We start from the raw sequence: 27610 nt of genomic DNA on the forward strand, positions 1-27610 counted from the left end.
AAGCATAAGCACCATGTAAAACGTCAGAAGGGCGTGTAGAAGTGGCGCCCTTTTGATGTGGGGAATGTCATGCAAGGGAGACTCGTAGGCTCTTTTGCTCTCGAGGCGATGCGATCCAGGGCCCCGGAGTCAGCGCTAACATGGCTTGGGAATGACAGTTTAGTCGAACCCACTTAAACGAAGCCGAGGATTCGCATGTCAAAATCCATATTCCTGCGCGTAGTGGTTGCACCTTTAGTCAAAGATCGAGATAGTTTACAAGATCCTTCACTAGCAGGCACTCTTGGCCCCTAGCTGGAGGAATGATAAACAAAGCTATACTGGAATTGCAGTACTAATTCACTCTGTGAGAGATAAGACACTCTAGGATCTGAATCCACTTCACGGCTATAGATCCTTCCGGAGTGAAGCCCCGCCTAGCATCTTCATGAAGCGATCACGCTCAACTTGATTTGGCCGATGCCACCATTTATCCGCATCCACCTTGGCGAACCCCTGATCTTCCCATTTCTTCAGCTGCTTCGGGTCGATCTGGTGCCAGGGGACCCCGAGATCTTTGGAGACCTGATCCTTGATCTGATCCATAACCTGAATACTGCCCTCTTCACACTCAGGACCCTTCCCATCAACAAAGAAACCATCGTAGATTTTTTTTGTCTCCTCTTCGACTCTCTCCAAATGGCGCTCCATGCCATTGACCATTGATTTCTTGTTGTAAGCTACTGGCTTCATCCACTTGGCAACTTTCTCATAGTCGAGTTCAAAACCTGCGCTATCGTACGTCGGAGACCCATCTGGACCCTTGCGGTGACATCGATGCAGATCGTAGAATGAATACAACGGGTCCATATGTTTGTTTCTATGCTTGGGGATGTGGAACTTGGATAGAAACTCCTCACTTAGTTCGCGCTCCTCAGACCGGGGACGCTTGACGCGACCCGGCGTTGCTCGCGGGTCCCGGATCTGAGAGTGGTCGAAGTCGAACTCGAGGTCCTTCTCTGTGAGTGTGGGTTTCTGACCATCTGGTGTCGAAGGGCGAGCTTCTCTCGTCTTGACCTGTTTGGTCTTGGGCTCCGGCGCAGAGTCCGTCTTGCTTGACTGTCTCTTGTGACCACGCGCGGTGGCGTGATCCTCGTGAGTCTCGGTTCCGCTCCTAGTTTTCAACGTAATTGAACACAGATAGTGTTGGTATGAAAGACTATTGAAAGATAGGTAGGCAATTGAGCTAGTTGACTAGTTCAAATAAGTATAATGTAGGGAGCAATAGTTGCGTTGAAGTCGCTGGAAATCTCAACGTCATCATCGCTCATGGGGAATGTCGCAGCCACGTGACATGGCCGGACCGCAACATCGCGACAGCAAAATGCGTTTTCGGCCACAACTCTACCATTTCAAGTTAGAATGGAACATTCATTCGAAAGCAAAATCAATTCTGATCACCTTATTAAGTTCAAAAAGTTAAAAAAATTAGCCCATACCGAGGGTCGAACTCGGAATCTTCTGATAATCTTATTTAGACCATTGGGTAGTTAGTATGGAAATCGAACTTTTAAAGACTTTGTTACTCACAGTCAGACGCCTTAGCCATTAGGCCATACGGGCTTATTTATCCTACACTCGCTAACGTTTGCTAAATATACCTATTGCGCAAAACCTCGAAAGATGTTAAAAATATAAATAAAATTAATTCAAAATTTAAAAGGTAATAAATTAATAGACATTTAGTTTTTGACAAGTCAAGAGGTTCTTCTTATTCTTTACTTAAGTACATCATTCATCCTCATTCTTATTACCATCATCACCTTCACGATCCAGGCCTAGCAGATCATCTGTAAATCCTCCTTTGGCAATGACACCCAAACCACTGCTCTGAATTGCTCTTACACGTCTAATATCCAAGTATCGTCTTGGAGTCAGTGCAATATCCTCGTCCTCTTTGCCTTTGTCAATATAGTCCACCAAGGTGTTCGCTCTACACGCAGCACTATATCCATGGAAAAATGCATAAGCCTTAACTTCTTGATAAGTGGTGCCATCTGTATAGACAACCAAGAAAGCCAAGCGAGTGGCAGGGTCTTTAGGTAATGCACTTGTCGCGTAGTGATTTGGGTGTGTGCTGTTGTGGGGGCTGATCTCGATCCAGACGTCTACCACGTCATCTTTGACTTTGAGATTAATGTCAAACAGGATTCGACAATGCCCCACGCTGATTCGGCGGTGTTTATATCGCGTAGAGTTGGGCAAATTGTACCTGTACGGGGTAACTTTGTAGCGTTCCGCCTCCTCTGTCCACTTTGAAACTCCGCTGCATCGTGGCTTGTCTGAGACAGTCTTCCGTTGGTTCTCGGCTTTGAACATGTTAGCCAACGGATAATTGTCGCCATTGGTGATGCTGGCGATTATGGCTGGGTCAATAGTTGCTGCCAGATCCCCCATCTCTGGTTCCTCAGATAGTGAACTTTGCAATGCTGAGGAAAGATCTGTGGTAGCTGTAGGCACGTTCTCATATTTCTCTTCACCATGATGATTGTCGTCTTTATCATGGTGATCCTTTGAGATCACACCGGCATCGGGAGCACGTGAGCTACAACTTTCCAAGACTTCTTTGTCGCTAAGTGCAGCGAGCTCAGAATAAAAGGCCCTAGCTAGAGCATACATTTCAGGGTCGAAACGCTCATAGGCGCGAACTTCCTGCTTTCCACGTTTTAAATGAAGTTGACGCCAAAGCCAATTAGACCGTATCTTGCCCTCTCTCGCAAGCTTTGCTCGGCCGTGTAAAACCACTAACAAACCGCGGCTGAGAGTCCCAGATAGCTTCTCAAGCTGTGAAATGTCATCGAGACCCCTAAATCCTCGGTTCAAAAGCCAAAACTTTACCCCTTCAGGGATAGTTTGGGTAGTCATAGGCTTAGCTGTGCCGAGTCTCTCGGCCTTGATCTGGCAGAGAATATATTGTATCACGGTACTCGTTTCAAGGAATGCTGTACGTAGGCCTTCCACTCCTGTCATCTTTGCAGCAAAGCGCACTGCCTCTCCAATCTTGGAGTTGTGGTGGTAAGGTACTGCAGAAGGGCGTGAAGGCAACTCCGGACATCGAATGAAAAGTCTTGGGCAATTGTCGTCAAAATATATGGTAAAGTTATATCGCAGATGAAGTTCCGATTTTGTCAGGTTCTGAAATTCTCCACGGATCACCTGCTCGGCTCGAGGGCCGCATAACAGGACAATTTTGACACGGCTCGCCTCTACGAGTGTGCGATGCGACCCGTTGCGTGATGAGCAAGGCGTAACACCCGTGGGACAGCTCTCTTGAAGGGTCGTAAAAGGCATAAAATCATACGTCCAAACAAGGACATTGGATGCATCAAAGCCAAAGCCTCTAATTTGCCACGGGATTTTATTCTCTTGGTTGGGAATCTGATGCGAGGTCTTTGAGTAATCCTCTGCTGCCGAAACCATTGAGTAGTCCAATAATACTCCGATCTTTGCAGAAAGGTTGCCAGCGAACTTTGCTACCGGAGATGTGGCAGTAGCGTCAACGTCTGGAGGGTGATTCAATGCAAAGAAATCTGATAGAGCTTGGAAGTAGCCCTCCCCAACTGCAGCACGAAGGCAGTCCTTATATACTGGCAGACTCCTTCCAATCCCATCGTTTGGTAAGATATGCTGCATTGTCTTGGCTTTTGCCGCAGACCGAAACGACTGCTAATATCGAATTTGCGGGTCTGCGGATGCCGCCATTTGAGACTTTGAGACTGCTTGAAGATAGTCCCCGACAGCACTTGCCTGGGCAAGTGGTGTCATGACGTTCAGACCGTATCCTGATGCAAGGCCAGACTCATTGTCACATGTCGTAAGACTTCCGTGATGAGTAGAGAAGGCTCGACAGAGAACTGCCTCAAGAATGTTCCGTTGGATTATATCCCCCATCGTGTCAGAATCCCCTTCTCCACGAGGGAATTCCCATAGTCTGATGAAATTGGCTGTGCGTCTACCATTTCCTAGCCAGACGACGAAGTAATGGAGGCATGAGGTGTCTCCTCTCAACATCGACTGGCTATGCTGACTGAAAAGCCTTCGGCGTGCTTCAAGACTCTGACCAACATACATTCGAATGTAGCCGGGATTTCGACTGTCTGTCACGTAGTCTAGGTACCCCATAGACGTCCCGCTCCAGTCATTGCCATCCTTGATTTGCAAGTCCTTGATTATGCCCAGGCGCTCCCGCGTGACCAATTTCCCTTGAAGATGTTTGATCTCGGGGCAAACAAACGATATGAGATAAGCGGCCAGATCTCTTGAGCCAAGCTTGCATTGGATGACATCCCTTTGGGAAGGGGTTACTCCAGGAAGGCGATTACTGAGGATTTCGGCAATAACGGATCGACATAATTTGGTCAGATCGGGGAACACGAGATCTTTTTGCAGAACAACGGCCTAGATTTGTTATTTCAAGAAATTAGTACATATTAAGTGAAACTGAATAGTCATACAGGGCAGGAAATATCAACCTCCCTAACCTCGCTTGGTACATCGAGCCAAGCAAGCGAATCGTGACTCGGTGGAGTGAGCGTTATATTGTACGACAGGTCACCTTCGCGTGACTGAATACGTAGAAACGATGTCTGATTTCGCGACTGATTTCGCGACTGATTTCGCGGCTCATTTCGCGGAAGACGGCCATGCTTGAATGTGACAGGTGTTGCCCTGTCTCCATTGGGACAACGTTCGGTTTTATGGCTCTTATCGCCACAAAACTTGCAAGGTGTTGCTAGTGGACATTGGTGGATGGAATGACCTCGATGGTGGCAGTAGCTGCAATGATCGCATTTGGTTCTCCCGCAGCCTTTAGCTCGACAATAACGGTCTTCTAAGTAGATTGAACCCATGGCTGGAGGTTGAAGAGACGGTAAACAAAGGTGAAGTGGAGCATAGCTTGAGCGTTTACGGATTTGAGGAATTGAGGATTTGGTAGCCTCCCGCCGGGAAATCAATATTCCGGGCACACGATTTTGCTATGCTAATTACATCAAACTTTATAAAAGCAGAGTCTATTCTGCCTGGAAGAGGGAGAAAGTTAATGTGTTATTATGACCGAGTCACTTGTGTCGTCACATATCTCACCATCGATTGAATTTATCTATGTTTCCATTACGACTTTTCTTCCATATCTGTAGCATCGTGTCCATAGCGTCATAGCTAGTCGACTGTCTTTGTGTTTCTTTCGTCGGCTTGTGATATGATTGTCTGCTTGTGCTAGCGCAACAACATCTTGACTCTGCACAAATAGTTTGGTGGCAGTGATGATGGTAAGCAAGATAAGGAGTTATCGAAGGGAGGACAAAGTCTTGCAGTATCATTTTCTGAGGTAGATAGGTGCGTATATGCGTCAACAAGGTGGTATACTCGTACCAAAACTGCCTCCTCCTTTTATCCGTGCCGACCCATTACACGGTCAGATTAGCAAGCTCAGTCAGTTTCTGAGCCTACATCATCTGCTCGTTCAGGGTCCCATCGTAGATAATCTTGCATGAGTGGCCAGAAGTAACGCTTTATAATGCCTAGGAGGATCTTGGGCACCTCAGAATAGCCCTGGATCTCGTTGATGGTCATCCCCTGGCCAGTAGAGCGATTGACTTGGAAGGGTCTGAACCACTTGCCAATTACAGCTTGGCCGACATTAATCTCAATGACAATTGGATTGTGATCGTTACCAAACAGCAATAGCGAGTAATAAATACGAACGCAATGTGCCTATAGGAGCTTGCAGATAAACTCTTCTTGTTCTTCCATGATGATATGCCAGAACGTTCTGAGCCACCTACCGATCATAATACGGCAGAGCTTTACATTTGGATTCAAATGATCGCCAAATAGTAGCTCATCAGCAAGAAATACGAATGCCTTATGGATCTGGACCTCGGCGTGGGCGCATCTCGGCCGATAAGATGCTTATACCATACAATAGTCCAAGATAAGGTTCGTCACGAGGAGAGAAAATCACTGCCGAGCTGATTTTCGAAAACACTCCATCTCTTTTGAGGCCTCGGGGGGGCATTCTGCAGTGACATCTGGTAGCCAGATAATCTAATAGAGTAAACTGAGTTATATAAAGCGGTACACATAAAGGGAAGAAAGAAATATTCTGACTTACCTGGAAGGATGAAAGGACTAAGGTATAGTTAGAATAATTTAAGGTAAGTTTTGTAGACTTTGATTACATATTTCCTGCAGCTTGGGGCAAAATTAGAGTTCTCTTGCTCTACTTGCAAATATACGGCATGGCAAATTGGTTTGTCTATGGCTAGCTTATTGACAAACGTGATATGAGCTTGCCAGATATTTTGCCATTTTACAATTAAAATATGCCAATCCATTTTTGCGACAGCAAAGACGTTTTCGGCCACAACTCTACCATTTCAAGTTAGAATGGAACATTCATTCAAAAGCAAAATCAATTCTTATTACCTTATTAAGTTTAAATAAGTTAAAAAAAAAACCCCATGCGGGATTTGAACCCGCGATCTTCTGATTAGACTAATTTATTAGCAAGATTCAACGCGGGGTATTCCAAGTTACTCACAGTCAGACGCCTTAACCATTAGGCCAATGGGGCTGTTCTATTAGTTGCTTAGCAGGGACGAAAATTGCAAATAAGAAAGGAGCGCCTTATCGAACTTGCCAATTAATTCCCTGTAACTTGTAGCCATTCTCTCTTTAAATACTAACTTCTAAAATAAAGATATTAATAATTTCCTAATATTTACTATTATATATATTTATTTCTGGCAATATTATAGAAAATTTATTTCTAGATTAAACTATTATCTTATTTATTTACAGTGTTTAATAAAGTGCAAGCTACTTCTAACTGTTTTTAAGTCTATATTCAATTGCTGACATTTCTGCAATAACGCCAGAAGCCAGCCTACAATCTCCCATCGAATTAGATGGTCCTCCTAAAAGTAACACTAAACTCAAAGATTTGAGGCAGACATAACAGAAAAGTTTGGTGCCATCTTTACTTGCGTTATCCGTGGCATTAACAAAAGGCTTCTGATGCTGGATATATCGCGTCTTTTAGCTTACTGAAAGAAAATAGCAAATGATATATCTCTTCAGCTGATTTATCCAGAACGCTCTTCCAGATTCCATCCCAGTCTTTCCAACAGTATAGGTAGCTGGCCACGGAGCCAACAACATTTAGAAGGATGTCGCCATCCAGGCAGCTTAACGGATATGCCTCTCTGTCTTTGACCATCTCTGTCCAGTTAGTATCCCATTACTTCATTTCTAAAGCTCCTTGTCTATAATTATTTTCAATAAGTACACTGGTGCTCCTCGTCTTTAAATCAAGCCTCTTTGGCCAGCCCCGTTACCGTCATCACTTAATCTTAAAGGGGGAACATTTAACAATAGCGTTTATACAAAGACCTAGAGGAAGGCATAGCCATTTTGAATTAAAGAAAGGTTTTCAGAATCACCTGCTATTAATTGTTACAGTGTTGACTGGGTTTATCTGGAGGCGGATGACCAAGAGTGAGTTTGGCCTGGAGTAGGAAGAAAGTGCCATATTGCTAAGCAAATTGTTAAGCTTACCTTTAAGGTTACGTGTTTCAGAATGTCCTGCACTATCGATCTTGAGCTGCTTTCTACTAGGTGTGGCCTTACTTAATCCCTTGTGCTTGTGTAGGTTCATGATGAGCAAGAGTGTTCGAGAACCGAGTTGGACTCTGAGACCTTCATTTTACTCGACATGAGAACATCCCAAACCCGATGTGGTGAAGAGGCACTTGCACTAGGTTTAATACGGCTGTTCCGAGTTTTTCTACTCATTCAGGTCACCATGGCAGTTACAAGGTCTTATAGTAGTAGAAAGATTGAATGTAAGCAGTAATGCTTAATAGTAAAGAGGAGGATCTAGGGTGCCTCAGAATAACCCTATATCTCATCAGTGTAAGTAGAGGGATTAACTGAAAGGCTTTTAAACAATCTGTTAAAGGTAGTATCGGCGATATTAACCTACCTCGGTAAACAATAATTATCCTCTTGAGCGAAATGACAGTCTATAAGAACGAAAGGTTCCCCCACATCGCGGTAGCGCGCCTGATTGAGAGGACCTTCTGAAGTCCGTATAATTAAGGACAGTCCTTCACCTGAGGTATGCATTATGATAGTCTCGCGATTTCTAGGAGTTTAATCGATTTAAGAGACTTAGACGGCCTGTCAGATTCCCTCATGCTTCTTGTCGTTTACGGACTCGACATGCAGCCAAGGAGCCTTGCTCTTCACTCCCTTCTGGGTATCAATAAATTTCAGTCGAGTATGCTTTCGGTGCTCCTGTTCGCCCCAATTCGATACCTCTCACTGGCTCTGCCACAACCGCACGAACGTCATTCTTCGCGCATCCGCCAGGCTTCGCCTCCGCTTTGAGAGTGATATATCACCGGATTTGCCCAACCTGACAAACGGTCACTGAGCTCGACATTTCCAGGCTCCGCCTCCCCTCTGACAGAGCTGGCTCACCCGCTTAGCCTCTCCTTTGACGGCAGTCGCTCCCCAGCCTTGCCTCTCCTTCACGGTGGTCGCCCCCGGCCTCACCTCCCCTTTGACAGTGATATCTCACCGGCTTGGCCAGCTTCGCCTGACCTCGCCTTTCCTTTGACGGCGCTGTTTCATCAGCTTCTCCTCATATCTAAGAATGCTCTTCCGGGCTTGTTCCTACCTTGTGAGGAGTCAACCATCAGTCATCGCTACTACGCCTTCCTTATGATGGTTTCATCTCACCAGTTTCACCTCGTGTCATCAGCTTCACCTCTCCATCATGGATACTACTATCCCCTATCGACTTATTTGGATAGGAGGGCCTTGGTTACTACCCTAATGTCATGGTTGTCTGCGATGTTGGAAACCTTCGCTAGGGTTAAGAATGGCCAGTGACGGATCAATTCAAGCCCGATTTTCCTTGCCCGTGTGGTCAAACGGCTTAAAAAGTGTGATGAATTGGGTTAGATCAGATTGTGCAAGGCGGTGCACGCTGAATTACGCGCTGGTAGCTAATAACAACACCATTCGCCAGCTGGTGCAGTAGTTAGGATCATAGAGAACCAGACCTGTTCGCTAAGGCATTGACTTAGTATACTCACTTTCGATGTGAAACAAGGCAGCCATAAACCGTTTCATAGTGCGTAATGCAATAGAGAGTTGGAATATGGCTGTGAAGGATACCTAGAACTAGCCTTTTAGGTAGACTGAATAAAGAAACCTAAATCTAACTGTTTATATCTGATATTTCTACTATTTAGAAATGATGCAAATGTTATCTAAGGTCTTGTCGTGAGTGCCTTAGGATAAAGAGTAAAGAAGACGGACATTCAAAATAGGATGTCTTCTGACCATAAGAGACTTGCAACTGGGATCCCGAGTTGTAGAGTTATTCAATCGAATGCGAAATACTTGCGGACTCCAGTAACATGCCACATAGTCTACCATAGTAAGTAAACGCAAAAACTATTTATATTATTGGCAATCTCAACAAAGTCAACAAGCCAGACTGTAATACAAAGCCAAACTACGCATCTCCTTGCCAGGTGCCTCTACCCCATTCATCGTTTTAGCACTAACCCCACAGTCTACTGATCCCCTGTCAACTCAGCGTGTTCCTCATTCTCGATCTCGGGATCAAATGGGGGTACTTCCATGGTCTTGACGAATGCGCCCTCATTTCTGGATACATTCAATGCGATGCCAAGCTCCTCGAGTGGCTTGCCATGGAGAAATGAATCCGTGATGGCTTCGCCCTGGGAAGCTCGAGACCATGTACACACGCGTTCTAGAGGCCTGCAACACTGGCATGAGTGATCATTCAGGTCATAATTGCACTTGGTCGTCTTGGAGTGTTAGCTCTGGTATCTAGCCAGGACCATGAGTACGTACTGTTCGCTGAGATAAACACATATCGCATGCTTTCCGCCCATGTGGTAAAAACCCATGTCCAGGCTTTTCCCCAATGCGAGTGTCCGGATACTGCTGCGGTGGGAAGAGTTCAAGAAGTCTGGCTTTGTTATGGTCCATAGTATAGTTCTCAGGCCATTGTAAATGCTGGGGCTCGATTAACTCTAGTACTCGCTTTTGCTGAAGATGGTCGTAGCGAAGGAAGTTGACTTTGGATCGTAGCATTGGGGGCAACCAGTCAGGGCTGTTGGTATAGGTCACCTTTTCGACGTCGCAGAGCACACCCATCCCAATACGAAATATACGCAGGGCGGGGTTCGTCTTGCTAATAGCCTCCCAGATTTGTCGTCGCTCAAGATAGTACTGCTTCCATTCAGTCTCTCCCTCAGGAAGCCACTGGATCATAATCGCAAGAGATTTAAGCTTCTCGAGTTCTGAGTTCCGGCCAATCTCGGGAGGAAACCGAACAAGGCGCATGGGATGAGTGAGATACTTGCCTTCCTTATTCTTGGCAACCTCGACCACGAGGTGAACTGGTTGTTTGTGTTTGAAGCCTGCTTCCTGGCCAACTTTAAGGGGAATTTGAACTACCATGTGATTACCCCACCAGACATGTATGTCATCCCTTTTGACATGGATGACTCGACGTGTGCGATAAACGTAAGCCTGCTTAGTTGAGTTGTACCATGACGTCCAAGACTCTTCGACTTTAGGGTGTTTGAAGACTGGCGTCTCCCAATTCAAGCCATAGGAGTAACCAGGGCCCCAACCAGTTCTAGAGCGAATTGGACGCATCAGGCGGTTAAACGTCAAGCAGGCAGTGAAATCGCCGTTGTATGATCCAACAACGTTGGGGCCAGAAGGAGAGAACAAGACTGTGTACCAACTCTTGAGGAGACAAACCATAGAGAACTCGGCGATGTCGAGAAAATTAGCCGGAACGTCAGAAGTGGTTTGTATCACGATTGGCACCATTATCATCTTCTTGGCCTTTGAGGCGAGACGATAATGAACGCTGTTATATCCATTCCTGGCGTTCTTTTCATGTTCTTTCTTGCGCGCATAGAAGTCGATGGTTTGACCGACGTAGAAGGCACATTCGTGTAGAATGTCCTGTATTTTGCGGCCACCGAAGTCACTGTAAATGATGACATAAATTCCCGCTTCCTTGGGCCATTTGGAAGAAACCGGGGTCAGCTTTTTCAGGTCCTCAATCTCGAATTTGCCGCTTTCCATGATTCTACGGGCTTCCTTTGTAATACCTATAGCATCGCAGTCAGCGTGGAGTCATGCAGAGGTCACGGACAAAAACTTACACTTGTTGACAAAGTCACCATACTCAGATGCTCTCTTATGGAAGAATATACTCTTGCTGGATTCTGACATTCCAGAAAGAGCCTCGTTGAGCGTGTTTCCGTCGCGTTTGATACTCTGCCAGAGATCGCGAAGTGTTGCATGAAGCACATCTTGAGGTGGAGAGGCGTTTTGGCCTGTTCCGGTCTGACCTTGGCCGACGTTGCGAACCTGGGGGAGCTCGATTGGAAGAGGATCAACGCGTTGAACGCCCTTAAAGAGAACATCAAGGGTTACCCAGCCTAGATGAGAGTTAGGATACACATTTTGAGGAGCTTAGGATAAGTAGTAATGAGATAAATATAACTGACCTCGCAAATACGTTGCGCCGTGTGGACGATGAACGAAGCCGTAGCCTTGGTTTGTGCGAAGGACCCATACCTCGTCGCCTTTCATTACCCTGAGGCCAGGAACCAGGCCTTGTGGAAGTGTATGATCGCGCGGGTTCCAGTTTTGTGTGACTAGACATGCCCAGCCATTTACCACATCGGGGTCAATATCGGCAAGGTTCTCATCAAGATGAGAAGGGATCTCAGCGGGAGGATCGGGGTGACGGGGACGAGCGGGCGACTCCAGGCGACGATAAGGTGATTCTTGCCGACGAGAGGGACGAGAGGGTGACTCCTCTCGACGCAAAGGGGACCCCAGGGAATCGAAGCCTTGAGGGGGGCGTGAAGGCGATCCCTGGGAAGGACGAGAAGACGATTGCTGAGAGGGCTCTCCCTGTTCATCACGGGTAGTCAGATTCTTGAAAAAGCCGGAAATTGACTTCTGAGTCGGATCAGGAGGTCCTCGAGAGAGACGAGAGGAGGATCCTCTAGAAGGGCGAGATGGTGGTGCTTGAGAGGGACGTGAAGACGATCGCTGGGACGGCTCTTCCTGTTCATCGCGGGTAGTGAGGTTCTTGAAAAAGCCAGAGATCGATTTCTGACTAGGATCAGGAGCTCCACGAGAACTACGAGAGGAGGATCCCTGAGGACGGGAGGGGGGCCCTTGAGCAGGAGGCCCCTGAGAGGGGCTCGCTCCTTGATCGCGAGAAGAGAGGTTTCTGAGAAAGCCAGAAATCGATGCCTGAGTAGAGCGAGAAGGTGGCGCTTGAGAGGGATTTGAGGAGGATCCTTGAGAAGGACGAGAGGATGAGCCCTGAGAGGGGCGAGAAGGGGAATGCCCTCGGCGATTGGAGAAGGAACCCCGATAAGACATCTTGCTGTTGATGATGATGTTGAAGAAGGAATTGCAAGCAAGCCCCCGGCGAGACAGCGTTGTTATGCTTCAAAGTCTCATCAGTGTAGTCTTCAGAACGAGCGCCGGTGTACTGTGTTACGTTAGTCCCTGAATCACTGCGCTCGTATACTATTGTCACATAACGCAGTCCATGAATCACTGCATTATTAGAAGACAAATAGGTTCATGTCGAAAGCCATCGTCATGTTGAGCCAGTAAGTCGGTCCGGAAGGAAATGGGACACGAGCCGTCATGTCATCAACAGTGACACTAACTCAACAAATTAATCCTCGTATTGCACTTTTTCAGCGGGGAGAAGATACGTGTCGTATCATCCCATGGCTTTAATGGCCATAAGCCTGACAAGCATTCAAGTCCATGTGTACATCGGTTTGTCACCAAATTCCCCTCAACACTTGATGATTCAGTGATTTCACCGAAAGCCTCCACCAGTAGGAACTCGGAAGTTTTACGTAAATTGAAGTTGTCCCTCAGCGTCTTCGACGTGACAATTCTCTGTGGAATTCTGCTCCAAAACAAATCTTCCCGAGTTATCAGCTTAATGGCGGTAGCTACATGTAGATTTGAAGGTTTGGTTATCAGAGACTGGACGACTTGGCGGTGTCCCAAGGCCTTCCCGCCAATCCCTCTATTGACGATATCCGTAGTCAATGACGAGATGTAAGCCTTTCTGAGGAGCCTAAGGTCTTCCTATTAATGATCAAGTCAATCCGGCTACAATATAATGGTATCTGGCACGGGGGCCTGAACGAGAAGATGGGGGAAGTCCAGAACCTGACTCAGATGGGGAATCTGATTATGCTTTGGTGTAACGAATCAGCGCGGGTAAAAGAGGAGGCACTGTTGATACGGGTACAACGCCCTACCCAAGCACCTACTTGTTTGCCACCAAAAACAAGAATCTACGAGAATTTATCCTTCCTGTGATAGCTCCTTATCTGTTTCTCACCCATCATTGCTACAACCAGTGTATTTGTGCCAACTCAAGATCTTGAGAACTAACACAAGCAGGGAAAGAGGTTGCATTCCGCAAAGCTACGTAGCAATCACGAAGACATTCAAGACCGTAGCCTAGATACACCCACATCCCTAGCTGAGTCGAATAGGCATTTCCTATGAGTGCTCCTACGAATGCTGTCCTGTCAACGCCAACCCCCATATATCGATGACTAACCACCATGACCCAATGAGTACTCGAATTTGAAAATCACCTATTTAATCATTATATAAGTAAGACCATTTCTTTCATGCAAGCTAAGTCTGTTGCACACGTCAAATCTCTTTGTGTTCAAGTACCTCGCCTGCCTAAACTGGTCCACCGCCAACGTGACGTTGCCTCAAATTCCCAGCCTCGTCATGCTCTGCGTCCCATTTCTCAATCTCAGTAAGAGGCACCCTAACTAAGCGATGTGTATTGGCGCCGTTTGTGTCTACTTCGAGAACTTCAGGCCGAATTGCGTAGCCCTTCCATTTGGGAATGATATAGATCCAGAAGACGTAGTACACACCACAAAGAATCATGCTGGCAAGGTTGCACGATCAGTTTGGGGTCCAATTTTTGGTAATAAGGGAGGAAAACTTACATTGCAATACCGACTACACAATAAGTTGCATACCAGAAACTCACGTCGCCAGCGTACGGGCCGCCCTTAGGAGGGTACCATGGCATGACGATGATGAAGATCTGGATGAGAATGAAGAATATAGCTGCAACATCCCAGGCTTTGAACTCTGGAGCTCCTCGTCCAACGCGCTTGTTGTGACGTCGGACGATGTAGAGGCCGATACTCATGGCTAGGAAGAAAAGGCCTTCGGGATATGTCTTGAGACTCACGACTGGCTCAGAGTCAGCAGGACGGACAGCAGAAGCTTATGATATGAAAGACTCACCAAATTGGAATGCATCACCAGCAGGAGGGGCTACGATCATGATGAACGTCATGGCCCACTTCAATAGATAGGGTCCGATGGGTGTTCCAAAGGGCTTTGTTGATACCCAGAATGTAGTGAAAGGCAAGACTCCTTGGCTGTATGTCGAGTCAGTAACGAAGAGAAGTTATGGGGATATGGCGACCGACCGTCCAATCTCACGAATCAACCTTGAAGCACCAATCAGTGTTGCGAGAAGGTTACCGTATGCACTGAGGAGCACAAGAACATTCAACGCTGTCACAGCACCACTGGTACCAAAGACACTGGTGAAGAATACCGATGCCGCGATCTCATTGGACTCTGCAAACTCTTCCTTGGGGACTAAAGGTTCGCATCAGTACATCAGGTCGTGAAGCTCAGAGCGCGGTGAAGGTTACCAGCAGAGAAATACGCGACGTTGCACAGCATGTATAGGACAGCAACGAGAAGGACAGAGATGAAACCGTACTTCTTAATCGTGGGGATCGGTCTCTTGACTTCGTTGACTACATTGAAGGCGTTGGCATAGCCAGTGTATGAGAAGACGATATTGACCAAGGCGGTTGAGAGGTCGTTGCCGTTGTTGGTTGTGCCCTCGAAGGCGTTACGGAAGTTAGCATTTGGATCAGGGATTCTGGAAACGTTGCCCCCGAGAACCACAAAACCAGTAATGGAAATGCTGCAAAGGTTAGAGTGGGAAGATTGAAGAGGTGGTGAACTCACAAGATGAGGGTGATGATCTTTAAGAAGCCTAAGACGTTGACAGCCCAAAGGGAGTATTTGTTGTGAGCAATCACGCCTGAATTTGTATTAGTCAACTCATGCTTTTGGGTTCTAGAGATACTCACAAATCACAGCTAGTGTGTACGCAGCGATGGCAACGCCCTTCATTTCCCAGTCACTGGGCGTCTTCCCAGCGATTCTCCAGAGATATCGAGACAGTACTACACAACCAGTCAGTAACTGACAACCCAGAATACTACTGGCAACTAACCGATAGCATTGCTGCTGCTAAAGGACAAGACAACAGATTGTACTGCATACGCAATGGGAAAGAAATGCTTTGGACGAGGGTATGCTTGTTCGAGGTAGACGACTTCGGCTCCGGATCGGCTCGGAAAATAACTGGCAAACTCAAGATACACACAGAATCCGGCAATAGCCATGATGAAGCCGATGAACCAGTAGATCAAAGCGAGGCCTATTGATCCTGTTGCGTTGAGGATGCTGCCAGCTACAGTGAGTTAGTACGCTGATTCTAAGTCAAAAGGGGAGGCAAGGGTACGTACGCGTCGAAAAGATACCAGTACCAATCATCTGGTTTACATTCAAGAAGATGATGGTCAGCCATCCAACATGATAACCCAGAGGTGAGTTTGTCTCGACAGGCGCGCCGATAGCCTCCTGATACGAAGCCTTAGCGTCATTTCCGCCCTGCACACGCGTAAAAGCAAGGTTTCCATCGCGAAGAAGCGCAGGATCAGAGCTATCCGATGTATAGTTCTGATCGACATCAATAACAGCCGGTTTTGCCTCCGGCTGAGGACGCCATTTCGATAAAGAAAAGCCCATGGTGGGACAATAATGGAGATAATTCTTAAGATGGCGAGGCTCTGGTGCGAGCAAGCCAGTGCAACCTCACATCTTTAAACATTTCCTCTTGTTAGTAGCTATCGGGATATTTCAAGATACGAGTATGTCGATCCCTTCGCCCCCGGTTCCATGTCGATTGCGTGACGCTAATGACCTTCCAGACTGGTAGAGCACGCCATAGGCCAAGGCGTTGACGCCAATTCAGTGTTACGCTGACAAGGACCAAGAGGATCGACGAAGGACCTTTTGGCAAGCCAAGACACTAAAGAAGGTGATTGTAACGTTGATTCGAAGGTTTCAGTCAAACGATAAGCTGTAGGAATACGGTCTAAGTCTTCAAGAGGAAGTTGTCAAGACCGAAGCCAAGATTAGTCTGCATCAGCGCCCGTGGCTTGCATTTTGCTTTTGGCTAAACTGATCAGTGCAAGGACTTTAAAATAAGCATAATGTTAGTCTAGGTCGACTGTGTCACGGGTCGGACTTTGTTTGCAGTAAGTCCTCGTATCAGACCACGTAAGTAATGGAGGACAGCGGTGTTTACGGACACAACGGGATGAGAGAACAAATGCTTTGATTGACCTTGGGACATAACATCTGATAGTCAGATCATAGAAGATATTAGTACAGTAGGCCATTAGAAATTTTACTTGTAAAGACTAGGCTGACGAGACCCATAAGGTAAAATGATGCGAGGGTAGTTATGACATAGCAAAGTTTCCAAAGAGGGGGGAATATGATGGGATAGATGCAGAGGCGGGTTAACAACGTAGAAAGAAGGATGATCCTGAGACCAAGGTGTTCAGATACACAAACACATGCAACTCGCCTACAACAACTCACCGACCTCCTCAGAGTGCTCGCGAAAGGTTTCACGCCAGACAGAATTTGTCTGACGAGCAGCACTAGCCATCGCCTGTCTCAACCGCTGTTCAGAGGAACTGACTCTTTCCCTCGAGGTGGACGGCTCATCGACTTGCATAACGTCCTCGTCGCTCACAGTGAAATGAGCCATCTGCCCTAAAGAAACCTTCGAGGAAGGAAAATTCATCTCGCAATGACTCTCATTCTCCTGCAGAGACTCCTCGTCGTCTGAGGGGGGGATCGTTGTCCTTCCATTGATGAAATCAGAGAACTCCCAAGACCTCACGGGGGATTCTCCAAAGTTGTGTCTGCTGGATGTGGTGTTGGATTCCTCGCTGGGGTGTCTAGTGAGGAATGGGCCAACTTTATCGTCACCATAGATATCTGAATCCTCGCCTTCATCTGGGTAGAATCGGCCAGTGGGAGGGCCATTGTCTAGTGACATGGACCTGCTACCGCGACGATACGTCTCGCTACCTTGGCGCTGTGGCATGTGCTGAGACAGATGAGCACTGGTATGCCTTGATTCAGATTCCATGGCCTCGCGGACCAAAGCATCTCCGATATCGCCAGCGTCGTCATCGCTGTTGGGTGACCCTCCTCGCCTCGACCCTCGATCACTACCCAAGCAGTCATTCAACTCCATAAAAGAACTTCGGAGTTCGTCGTCGATGTTTCCGTTCTCAGGTGACATTTCTTGACTTGATTCCCGAACGCTGCTTGAGTCGTCTGATGATGTCTGATCGCCTGGCGGTGACATCAATTCTGCCATCACCATCAGTAACCATGGATCAAAAGACACATAAGATCAACTTACTCAGTCTAATCAACTCATCATCCGGAGTCTGGCGATTCTCTCTCGCTCGCCAATGATCAACCAACGCCTTGAACTGGGGATCTTCCCTGTCGCCATCAAACACGCGAAAGTCCTCCTCCGCAGCCCAGGCCGTCTCACACTCCCACGGAAACCTCTTCCCAAGTGTGAAGAAGATAACGGGGTATACCCGCTTGTTCATCTTTCGTTGACCATCTTTGTATCCCTCTGCCCAAACACCAGCGAGTCCGTAGGCTCTGTCATAACAGGCTGGCAACTCATCTACTGTCTCCAAAAGTCCGCGGTCAACTGGCGCGAGGTACTTGCTCCGAAATCGCGGGAGGGATTCCCAAGGAAGAACGTAGGCTGGGTAACAGAGGCCATCGTCTGGCCACTTGATCCAGTAGATCGTCTTGGCGGTAATCTCAGAGGGCTTTTCAGTGCCGTCCAGCTCCCGTGTGAGAATGGTGCGCTTTCTCATCACTGCTGCTTGCCGGATGGGGATATGCCGAGGATGTGAGGGGCTGATGTCACCGAGAAGCGATGCCATCTCGTCGGTGCGTCGTTCACCCTGAGGACGATAAGCACTGCCGTCAGTGCCTCGGTTTGCTTGAAAGCCAGTCTTTCGCTTAGCTTGCACGACGACCCTATCGTTATGTGCCTTTGCAATTGCAGCGTCACAACCAACGATCTTGATGCCAAATGCTTCAATGGCAGATGGACGAGTAGGTGGGAGCCCATGCGTTATAGCATGCCTTGCGGCAGCCTGCGCCGGTCGCGGAAGTCCATCGAAACGCAAATTGTGCTCTTCACACTGGAACACGTACCACTCGGCGCTTCCAGCTGGCGTCTCGGTGATCTTCTGACCGGAAAACCCACCTATCTCTGCGGCCGTGATCTCACGACAACGTGCACGATGGTTGGAAAATGGGGGGGCTCCTGCGTCTGGGGAAGTCCGGTTACTAGTGGGAGGGCTCCGGAGGGTAAGATGAGGAGAGGGAGGGGAATAATCAGGTGTATCAAGTGGCGCGTCGTTGTCACTATCATCGCCCACGTCAGTAGCCGGAGTAGGTGGCAGGTTCGCTCCAGCTTGTGCCATGAGTCTTTCGTGATATGCAAGCATGGCCCCCATGGCTACATTGGTCTTTTCGGTGAACTCTTGAATATATGGCTCAATATCCTCTACTGTTACAGGTTCCTCACGCGCTTTCCTGGAGATATCGCGGGCGGTTTGTTTCAGCGTCTGTCCTAACCTTTTGGCCTCATTGGCATGGCTAGTAATGTCTCGATTATTCTCTTGAAGTTCGCGCATCTCGGCACCCAGGTCTCTGATTCGGTTGTCGAGATCTAGCTGGTCGTCTTTCAAACTTAGGACTTGGTAACCTAAGAGTTGCCTGTGAAATTCTATGGCGCTCTCCTCGATGAGCTTGACAGCGGCTAGTATGCTGGAGCAAGATTCAAGCTGGGAACGACGATCGCTATCCATGATGTCTGTATGTGTAAAAGATAAGACTTAGAGGTTTGTAGTAGAGATATCTAGAAAAGGAAGCGTTGGTAGTGGAAGACGACGTTGAAGATGGCAAAGATGATGGAGAGAGGAAAAAGAAGGAGGGGAACGAGCAAATAAATAACCACTTTTTGATTAAAATGTCTGTTCTAGCGTTTATGCATCTACAAACACTTTCTCAAGTTGAGGCGTCATAAAACTGTGGTTAGTCGTTTGTTGTGTTACACAGTTTCCAAGAGTTGGCCACTGACAGTCAAGTATTTCTGGGCAAACATGAAGTGGCTTGCAGAAGTGTATAGACCTTGTTATCTCTTCCCTCAAGCATTTGAGTGCCAGAATACAACTGCCAGAGAACACTCACACAAAGTTACCGGCAGAACCTATAGAAATGGTATTTCTGTGTTTTGTTGAAGTTGTCCTCGCCTCTCGTGGCATGTTTGCTGGTCCCATGCTTGCCAAACCTGAAGATCTACATTTTGCGATGAGGCAGAGTCTCCGGCTATATGCAGTACAGTGGAGTCCATATATGGGTACTTCAAGACAAGCTGCCATTCGTGTTACCCAATCTGCCAAGGCGATAGAGTACATATCTGGCCAGTGATGAGGCGCATTTTTCCAAGGCCATGATAGCCTTTCGTCGGGAAAAGAGACCGTGGCATCAACAAGCGCGAATAAAGACCATTGGCATCCAGTGGATCCTCTTGAGTCGTTATAGAATCTCCCCTCCAAGAGCATAAACAGACTGGCGTGCATTGCATCCCGGTACTTGTCTGTGCCACTGTGAAAATTGATGGCCTGGCATCACGTACGGTTTCGAGGAAACGAAATGGTCAAGAAAACAGTGAGTTTCTCGGCAATGTGAAGCATATAAACAACTCTGATTGCCCCTGGAGTATCCGTGTTACCTCTTGGCTATGCCACCCAGGCGGTGAGACAAGGATGCTCGGTTATCGCAGCAGTAACAATGTCGCACAAGCTTGATCTAACGCTCAGATCTAGATCAATGCTGCTAACAACAGAGCTTGGATGTTTCAAGCGAATGCATGGCGCATGGCCCAAGCCCCCAGAAAGCAGCGCAGCCTTGTAATATTTTCGATGACTTGCCATCAAGAAACACACAGTATCGTGGATATTTCTTCTTGGCTTCTCAAGGTTGAGACAACATAAGCGGGCTTCAATACAAGCTGAAAGAATGGCTAATTCAATAATCACCACCACGTACAACGATATTTAACACGGTATTTGAGCTTAATATTGAAGTAACTTTCCGAGCAGAATTACTCACCGCACTTCAGAACATCACAATGGCGTCTCCCGAATATTCGCCTCTTGAGGAGGCACTCTTCAAATTATACCGCGAATATCGTGAAACAAAGTCCATCGACGCCAAAGCCCTCTTTTTCTCACCTCAATGCCGTCAGATCTGTCGCACAGACCCAGCCTACGCCGCAAAAGACAGAGACACCATTCTCCGCTACCTTCGCGAATCAGGCGACGTCCTCCAGAGGATCTACCGCGAAGCGGGATGGGACATTAGTGAAATGGATCCAGCTTCCGTGAGAAGCTTTTACACCATGCGGCCACTCGTTACAAGCGAAAAAGAAGATTTCGCGACGGTCAGGGAATTGGCACCCGCTTGTTTTGCGTCTTTGGAGGAGGTTCGCGAGAAGGCGAAGAGTGAGAAGTGGGAGGGGCTTAGAGTCAATATGTGGACGGAGGATAACAAGGGACGAGGTATTTTGGTCAAGGTTCAGTATTGGTGGCGGGAAGAGGATGGCGCTTGGAAGCAGATATTGCATGATATTATGTTTTTGGGGCCTGTTGATGGGACGGAGAAGGATGGGAGAGGTATCTTGGTAGAGGAGGGGGTTTGATGTAACCAGTCGGGTCTCACTTTATTTCGTCTGAAGAATAAATGTCCTTCTGCGGAGGCTAAGGTAGGGAGGCTCAATACTCAAGGTGCTGTTGATAAGAAGCTCCAGTGATTAGTGCCCACTAATACCCTGTAACTCGACTGCTCTTTATCGGAGGAGCAAAGATCATTCTTCTCAGTAGCAGTCACGCTACAGGGCGTTGATGCTGTATTCAACCGCGGATCAGTACCCATGCTGCCTGTTGCCAACCTGGAAGGATTCTGTAAACGCTGAATCCAGTAAAGCCCTGGCATCAGAAGCTTACTCTAGACCACTACAGGCATAGTCCCGCCATTTCAGGTCACCATTCTCACTAGCAGCACTGTCAACAATTGTCAACCTTATAATGTGGCCATCCCCAATTCGTTTTGGCAGCTTCGCTTTGCAATACCGATGTTAAAATATCTCTCAATACCAGTCTCTAATCACAAAGCTCAATCCACTGCGACAATGTCCGTTCACCTTTTCGAGAATCTACCACCTGAAGTACTATTCGCCATTTCGGATTATCTTGAGCCAGATGATCGAAAGAACCTCAGCCTGGCCAATTCCGGGCTTCGGACCGCAGTGGCGCCATGTCTCTTCAAGGCGCTACGAGTCGATTGTCCGCTTGTAGAGGATCACATCTTGCCAACTATCGTCAACAAATATGGAGCGAATATTCTGGAATTAAGGTTGAATGTTACTTTCTACCCCGAGGAATCGACTGAGACGGCGGATGAGGAAGAGGAAGAGGAAGAAGAGAGTGAGGATGAGTCGTCTGATGTGGATATGTCAGAGGATGAGGAAGGGAATGACGGCGAAGAGTCTAGATCAGAGCCCGAAGGACCAGACGAGCGCGTCAAAGACGGCGAAGAGGAGGAAAAGGAGGAAAGCGACAATGACGATTATCCTGATAGATGGTGGTACTGGTCAAACCCTCCCGCATCAGTCTGGGCCCGAAAAGAAGCGGACACATCAATCATCCAGGATCTCATCCAATTCAAGGGCCTACCACGCTGCAGAGCCCTGACGATACACACCAATGGAGAAAAGAACTTTGAGCTCGATGCGGACTGGGACAACAACGATATCGGCAAAAACTACATCTACTTCTGCTGCGAGCCCGAAAGTTGGGAAGATGTTGAGCGAAAGGAACGTAGATATTCATGGCGTGCAGCCTTACGGGATATGTACCGTGATATCGCTACGCTTTCGCCAGTCGATGAGTTTACCATTTTGAACTTTCTCCCGCGAAAGACTTCGTTCTGGCAGGAAAAGGAATGGTCTGAGTTTCTGGGCCGGTTGAAGAAGTTGACGCTCAATACGTATGGTGGTGACAATGGCGCTGGTTGGCAGGCTAACACGTTACCTGGCTTTCACGCTTTCTTCAACGAGTTGCCGACCAATGTTCTCGGTCATGCGAACGCGCTGGAATATTTTAAACTCAAGACTCATGATGATGGCTTTCTGGGCGGCGAAGGCTCGTTGTACATACCTCCTGGTTGCATGCCATCGTTGAGATCGTTGCACGTAGACGGTATAGCGGTGACCTCTGTGCTGACAGATTACCTCAAAGCAACAAACGGCACACTGTCTAGACTCTGCATCACTGAATGCGTGGCGTTTAGTTCCGATCCCAATGGCGACGATGCACCAAGGTGGGCTGATCTGTTTAAAGCTGCGCGTCAGGCCCTGAAAGCACCTGCGGAGGTCATCTGTGTGCCGACCAAGGAACGACCTATCACGGAAGATGAAGGAGATTACTATGGCGACGAGGCTTATACGCCACCGGCTGATGAGAATGACAAGATCAAGAGTTGGAGAAAGAAAGTCAAAGAGGAGGAAGGGCTTTGTATTTGGCCGTATGGTTGGCTGGATGAGAAGTATGGATCTATCTTTCCTGACCATGAGGTGAACCTTGAGCGTCTTGAGAGTGGGGAGGATAATTTGGAGTTCAAGGTGCTGATGGAGGAGGTGAAGAGGGGAGGCGGTAAGTGTACAGTCTCTTGAGCGGTAGATGCATGGCTGTAGCATGAGAGGTAGACCAAGAGACAAGAGCATATATCGTCGGTTTCTGATTCTACAGAGGGTCTTTCCAACTAATGCTGACTTCCATATCGCCCAGTGCCCCAGCGGCAGATGCAATGCGAGCCATGACAAACGTGATACAATGATAGACCCCGAAGCGGAACCACAATGAAAAGTTCATGCTTTTCAACGATGTCTTGATATCCACCAATAGTTCCCGTGTACTCCTCCCTTCTCCTGCCTCGTCTATGTCAGGAGCGGCTTCGACGCCCGCGACCGTGTGTGGAACACTGATAACCGCGTGTATGATCTGCAGCGTGAAGAAGACACTGAGGGTCATCATTCCCAGCGTCGTGGTGTTTTTCTTTGACCATTCCTCAACGACATCGACACCTCTTGCCAACAGCAAGAGCAGGCCGAGCTTGCAGACAAGGTCTGGTATCTCGACGACAACATTGCAAGCTAATAAGGTACCAATGAAGTGAAACCATTGCTTAGCTGTGACGCAACGAAGAAGTCTGATGTTTGAGCTGAGAAGTATTGGATGCTCGGACATGATGGATCGAATCCACAGGAACTTCAGGGGTGCGGTGATGATTGTTGTAAAGCATTTCGTAAGGAAGGGCGGGAGAAACTTTTGCAGGTAGGACTCGAGAGCGGATTCTGCAGCCACGCCAACAAGCCATGTTCCCAGGCCTTTGGTGGGATATATCGTCGACCAAAACGATGTGTTCTTCGTTCGACCTAGAATGCCTGCCGTTCCGTCTTCAGAGGTTGAGGGTTTGAGTGAGCGGACGTGTCGCAGCGCCGTAAGCAAGGGGTAATAGTCTTGATATCCGTAGAGCCCCTATTCACGTCAGCTTCAATCTCATAGAGGTGTCATGATACGCACTGCGTAGAGAAACCATTGGACGGCGTAGTCCAGCGCACCCAAAGGATTCATTCCACTGGTGTCGCGTTTCAGGACGATTTTTGTTTTAACTATTCAGGACTGATGCTGCGTGAGCTTATACGTGAGTCAGCTGCCGAGACGATGAGTTAACAGGCTTAAAAGGATGCATCATGGCACGTAAAACGTGGCTCATCGGTCAATATTGCGTAGCTGAAGGATTCACGGACATTTCCCAAAGCCTCATTTGTCCGTAAGCAATTGGCCGAATTGTGCTGCCTAACACTTGAGGCTGAAGGAAATAGACGCAATTGGCTGGCCTATACGCGCAGGGAGGGCGACTAGCAGCCTTCTGGACCGGAACTTTAGTAGCGGGGCCTTGGCATGGAACCACTGACGAAGCTTCCCTGCATCATCATCCGCTTGCTGCACATCCTCAGTCATTCTTATCTGGGCCAATCCACGGCTCATCGGGACAACCATATCATCCGTGGCTTCTTGTTACCAAATGGATAGGTCTATACGCGCGGAGCGCGTAAGAGCGTTCTCCCGCAAGACTCGTACAGGTTGTCTCACGTGGTAAGTCCCGCATACAATCCGCTTTTCTCCCTCTTTGACCTATTGATTCAAGATACAGTAAGAAACGACACAAGAAGTGCGACGAGGAGAAACCCACTTGTAAGAGATGCAAGGATGGAGGGTATGTCTGCGATGGATATACACCCCAATCAAAGGCCGTCACGACAAAGACGCAGAGCCGCTCTCTGCCAATTCTAGCTGCCAAGGTGTCGACTCCAACGGTGCCTCTGCTACCGGGCGATACGCTCGAGTCGAATTACTACGTTTACTTCTTCTCTGATATCATCAGCCAGTTGGAGATCACGCCATATCTGAATAGGGAGTTCTGGAAGAGGAATATTCTTGTTCCGAGTCAAAGTAGCGAATGTGTCCGGCATGCGGTGTTGGCTTTGGGGGCGACGCATTGGCAGTATTCAGTGCAGAACCAATCATCAGCTCCGTCGCTTGATCGATTCGTTTTGAAGCATTACAATGAAGCTATTTCGAAACTCACAAGCAACCAAGAGTCGCCGCCGGACATGTCAACGGTCCTGACATGTTGCATATTATTCGTTATTCTTGAAAGTCTTCGTGGGGACTTTGGCGAAGCAGTTCGACATCTCGAGTCTGGAACTAGAATCCTCACAAACCATGTCCCAAAGACATACTTCCCCAACCGCGATTTCCAGGAACTGGCTGCAATATTCCACGCAATCGCCTGCCAAGTCGCCATCTTCTCACCCGAGCGCGTCTTCCCAGACGTGACTCATCTCTTAATGCCAGCGGGGGAAGAGCAGACGCGAATCGAGAGAGAATTCAGGAATCTTGACGAAGCAGAAGATGTCATGAATGAGTTTGACGACATAGTGACCTATATTTCCTGGGATCTTGATCAGGAATGGGAGAATGAAGAGTCAGAGTGTAATACGCAATGGTCGATGTTACAAGAGAACGTACAAGCTTGGAAATACCAGTTCGAAATTCTCGTGAAGAAGTTGTCAGCTGGCAAAGAGCCTATTGACAGCGAAAAAGTTCTTAATCTGAGGATACAGCATAAACTATGGGAACTTCTCATTGAAGAGCAATCCTGCGTTGACGAAGATGTCGAAGCTCATCTTGATCCCGCCGAGTGCAATATTCTGCTTGATCAACTGGAGAAACTATGGTGCAACCCATCCCGACCACGCTTCGGTCTCAAAATCGATCTTACCGCCGCTTTGTTCCAACTCTACGTGTACTGCACGGACGAAAATGTTCGGCACAGGATTATTTTCATGTTGAGGGCGCAGAGCAGGAGGGAGATTATATGGGACAGTGGCCAATTAGCGGATTTTCTGGAAAACGACATGGTGTTGCGAGCTGCTGGATTACAGACGGAACGATGGCCTGAGATAGGACCCTCAGCGAATGACGGAGCATTGTTGGTGTTTCGCCCAAAGAGCTCAAGGGAAAGTTCCGAATCTTAATTGATCTCAGATCTAATGTATTGCACATTCCGGGATGAAGCGGCTCCATTGAAAGGGCTAGAGCATGTCACCAAGTGGGGGGTCTTTGTACGCGCTGTCTAATCAGGTGCTGACGTCAAAGCGCTAATGAATCGTGGCTGGCATTGCTTGTCAATGCGGCTGAGGGCCTGCTTATATTGAGGATCTGTACGCACTTTGAGAAGCGATTTGATGAGCTGTACGCCATGTCGTGCCGAGATGCGGGAGGCGACTTGTCTGGAATGCTGACCAGAGGCAGTTTGGATATAAATATGCCTGCCGAGACCACTGAAAGAGCTTCGGAACCCAAATCAACACCATCGACTCTAATTCACAAGCACAACAATCGCCCAACTCAGAACACCATGCACTTCAGAAGCCCATTCTCCGTCGCAATGGCTATCATCTCCTACGGAGTATCAGCCACTCTGTGCGCACAAGCACGTCCCAAGGCAGTCGTATACCGCGGTCCAGCCTCATCAGAAGGTTGTCCTGAAGGCGTCCGCGACCTCTTGGTCTCCTCCCCATCCAACTTTGAGGTCGTCTTCGCTGGTCCAAATGAGCCAATCGATGTGATCGAGGCTCTCAAAGGCGCAACGGTGTATGCCCATGGCGGCGGACCGAACTGGAGCAAAGCATATCGCTCCACAAAGAAATATGAAAAGGCTATCCAAGAATTTGTCAAATCCGGGGGTCATTATCTTGGCTTCTGTCTTGGCGCTTATCTCGCGGGTCCGGTCAATGGGTATAATCTTCTTCCCAAGGGCGTTGATACGGAGCAGGAGATTGAGCGTCGAGGGGCGCAGGTCAAGGGCCAGGAAGATACGGTTATCAACGTTGATTGGACTTTTGAGTCGGGAACGACGGAGCATAAGAGATGGTTGTATTTTCAGGATGGTGTTGTGATTAGGGGTATGGATGCGAGCAAGCCAGGGAAGATTGTCGGAAGGTATTCTGCGAACGGAGATGTTGCTGCTTCGATTACGCCTTATGGGAAGGGCTCGGTTGGACTTGTTGGACCTCATCCTGAGGCTGATCATACATGGTGTAAGTCTTGACCGCCGATGTGCTTTGGCTGAGAAGACCTGCTAACTGTCTCGCAGATGAAGGAGCGGGGATTAAGAACCCTGAGGGTATCAGACTTGATATTGGGCATGATTTTGTCGAAGCTACTATTCATGCAGGTTCTGGCAAACGCTCTTGATTCAAGTGTATATTATGCAGTAAAGGTCTCGGACTTGGCTGCACAGACAAGCATGGGGAATGGCAGAGGCCATAGCAAGCATAACATATCTTCTTCTCTTTTAGTCTTTTATAACGCATTTCATTGTTGATTCGCATTTTCAACACTCGATAGCTATCAATGTACTCATATTCACAAATAAATTGGTTTACAAGAAGTGAAAATTTTCATTAAGCTAGGAGATTCTCTAAGCATGTGTTAACAAGACCAGCAAAGCCAATCCATCAGTCTAAAAATCCACACCAAGGTCAAAGCACGGGCTCATTGCATCCGCA

The 27610-nt window shown here is 47.8% G+C and overlaps 10 protein-coding genes and 2 non-coding genes across 12 annotated transcripts; 4 read left to right on the forward strand and 8 right to left on the reverse strand.

Annotated features, from left to right (window-relative positions):
• Positions 1–387: 387 nt before the first annotated feature.
• Positions 388–1310, reverse strand: FMAN_13856 (uncharacterized protein; the record flags this gene model as incomplete). Its single annotated transcript, XM_041833377.1, has 2 exons — positions 388–1233; positions 1296–1310. 2 exons carry the CDS (start codon positions 1308–1310, stop codon positions 388–390), a joined length of 861 nt encoding a protein of 286 aa, XP_041683747.1.
• Positions 1311–1469: 159 nt separating this feature from the next.
• tRNA lies at positions 1470–1602 on the reverse strand. The gene is made up of 2 exons: positions 1566–1602; positions 1470–1505 (listed from the first exon to the last, which is right to left on the reverse strand). It is a non-coding gene; the product is annotated as a tRNA-His (tRNA).
• Positions 1603–1770: 168 nt separating this feature from the next.
• Positions 1771–4889, reverse strand: FMAN_13857 (uncharacterized protein; the record flags this gene model as incomplete). Its single annotated transcript, XM_041833378.1, has 3 exons — positions 1771–3702; positions 3760–4437; positions 4494–4889. The coding sequence occupies 3 exons, from the start codon at positions 4887–4889 to the stop codon at positions 1771–1773; spliced, it is 3006 nt and encodes a 1001-aa protein (XP_041683748.1).
• A 1608-nt stretch (positions 4890–6497) lies between these two features.
• tRNA lies at positions 6498–6616 on the reverse strand. Its single transcript has 2 exons — positions 6580–6616; positions 6498–6533 (listed from the first exon to the last, which is right to left on the reverse strand). It is a non-coding gene; the product is annotated as a tRNA-His (tRNA).
• Positions 6617–9632: 3016 nt separating this feature from the next.
• FMAN_13858 (uncharacterized protein) lies at positions 9633–12510 on the reverse strand (the record flags this gene model as incomplete). Its single annotated transcript, XM_041833379.1, has 4 exons — positions 9633–9890; positions 9937–11216; positions 11271–11549; positions 11619–12510. The coding sequence occupies 4 exons, from the start codon at positions 12508–12510 to the stop codon at positions 9633–9635; spliced, it is 2709 nt and encodes a 902-aa protein (XP_041683749.1).
• Positions 12511–13857: 1347 nt separating this feature from the next.
• Positions 13858–16035, reverse strand: FMAN_13859 (uncharacterized protein; the record flags this gene model as incomplete). Its single annotated transcript, XM_041833380.1, has 9 exons — positions 13858–14074; positions 14136–14388; positions 14443–14579; positions 14631–14805; positions 14862–15142; positions 15187–15262; positions 15312–15407; positions 15458–15697; positions 15753–16035. The coding sequence occupies 9 exons, from the start codon at positions 16033–16035 to the stop codon at positions 13858–13860; spliced, it is 1758 nt and encodes a 585-aa protein (XP_041683750.1).
• Positions 16036–16882: 847 nt separating this feature from the next.
• FMAN_13860 (uncharacterized protein) lies at positions 16883–19217 on the reverse strand (the record flags this gene model as incomplete). The annotated part of the gene is made up of 2 exons (XM_041833381.1): positions 16883–17682; positions 17735–19217. The coding sequence occupies 2 exons, from the start codon at positions 19215–19217 to the stop codon at positions 16883–16885; spliced, it is 2283 nt and encodes a 760-aa protein (XP_041683751.1).
• Positions 19218–20542: 1325 nt separating this feature from the next.
• On the forward strand, positions 20543–21112 carry FMAN_13861 (uncharacterized protein; the record flags this gene model as incomplete). The annotated part of the gene is made up of 1 exon (XM_041833382.1): positions 20543–21112. The coding sequence occupies one exon, from the start codon at positions 20543–20545 to the stop codon at positions 21110–21112; it is 570 nt and encodes a 189-aa protein (XP_041683752.1).
• Positions 21113–21601: 489 nt separating this feature from the next.
• FMAN_13862 (uncharacterized protein) lies at positions 21602–23143 on the forward strand (the record flags this gene model as incomplete). Its single annotated transcript, XM_041833383.1, has 1 exon — positions 21602–23143. The coding sequence occupies one exon, from the start codon at positions 21602–21604 to the stop codon at positions 23141–23143; it is 1542 nt and encodes a 513-aa protein (XP_041683753.1).
• Positions 23144–23213: 70 nt separating this feature from the next.
• On the reverse strand, positions 23214–24104 carry FMAN_13863 (uncharacterized protein; the record flags this gene model as incomplete). The annotated part of the gene is made up of 2 exons (XM_041833384.1): positions 23214–24008; positions 24054–24104. The coding sequence occupies 2 exons, from the start codon at positions 24102–24104 to the stop codon at positions 23214–23216; spliced, it is 846 nt and encodes a 281-aa protein (XP_041683754.1).
• Positions 24105–24558: 454 nt separating this feature from the next.
• On the forward strand, positions 24559–26074 carry FMAN_13864 (uncharacterized protein; the record flags this gene model as incomplete). Its single annotated transcript, XM_041833386.1, has 2 exons — positions 24559–24629; positions 24688–26074. 2 exons carry the CDS (start codon positions 24559–24561, stop codon positions 26072–26074), a joined length of 1458 nt encoding a protein of 485 aa, XP_041683755.1.
• A 413-nt stretch (positions 26075–26487) lies between these two features.
• FMAN_13865 (uncharacterized protein) lies at positions 26488–27296 on the forward strand (the record flags this gene model as incomplete). Its single annotated transcript, XM_041833387.1, has 2 exons — positions 26488–27139; positions 27196–27296. 2 exons carry the CDS (start codon positions 26488–26490, stop codon positions 27294–27296), a joined length of 753 nt encoding a protein of 250 aa, XP_041683756.1.
• Positions 27297–27610: the final 314 nt, after the last annotated feature.

This window comes from Fusarium mangiferae (assembly GCF_900044065.1).
Source record: "Fusarium mangiferae strain MRC7560 genome assembly, contig: FMAN_scaffold007, whole genome shotgun sequence".
Classification (NCBI taxonomy): domain Eukaryota; kingdom Fungi; phylum Ascomycota; class Sordariomycetes; order Hypocreales; family Nectriaceae; genus Fusarium; species Fusarium mangiferae.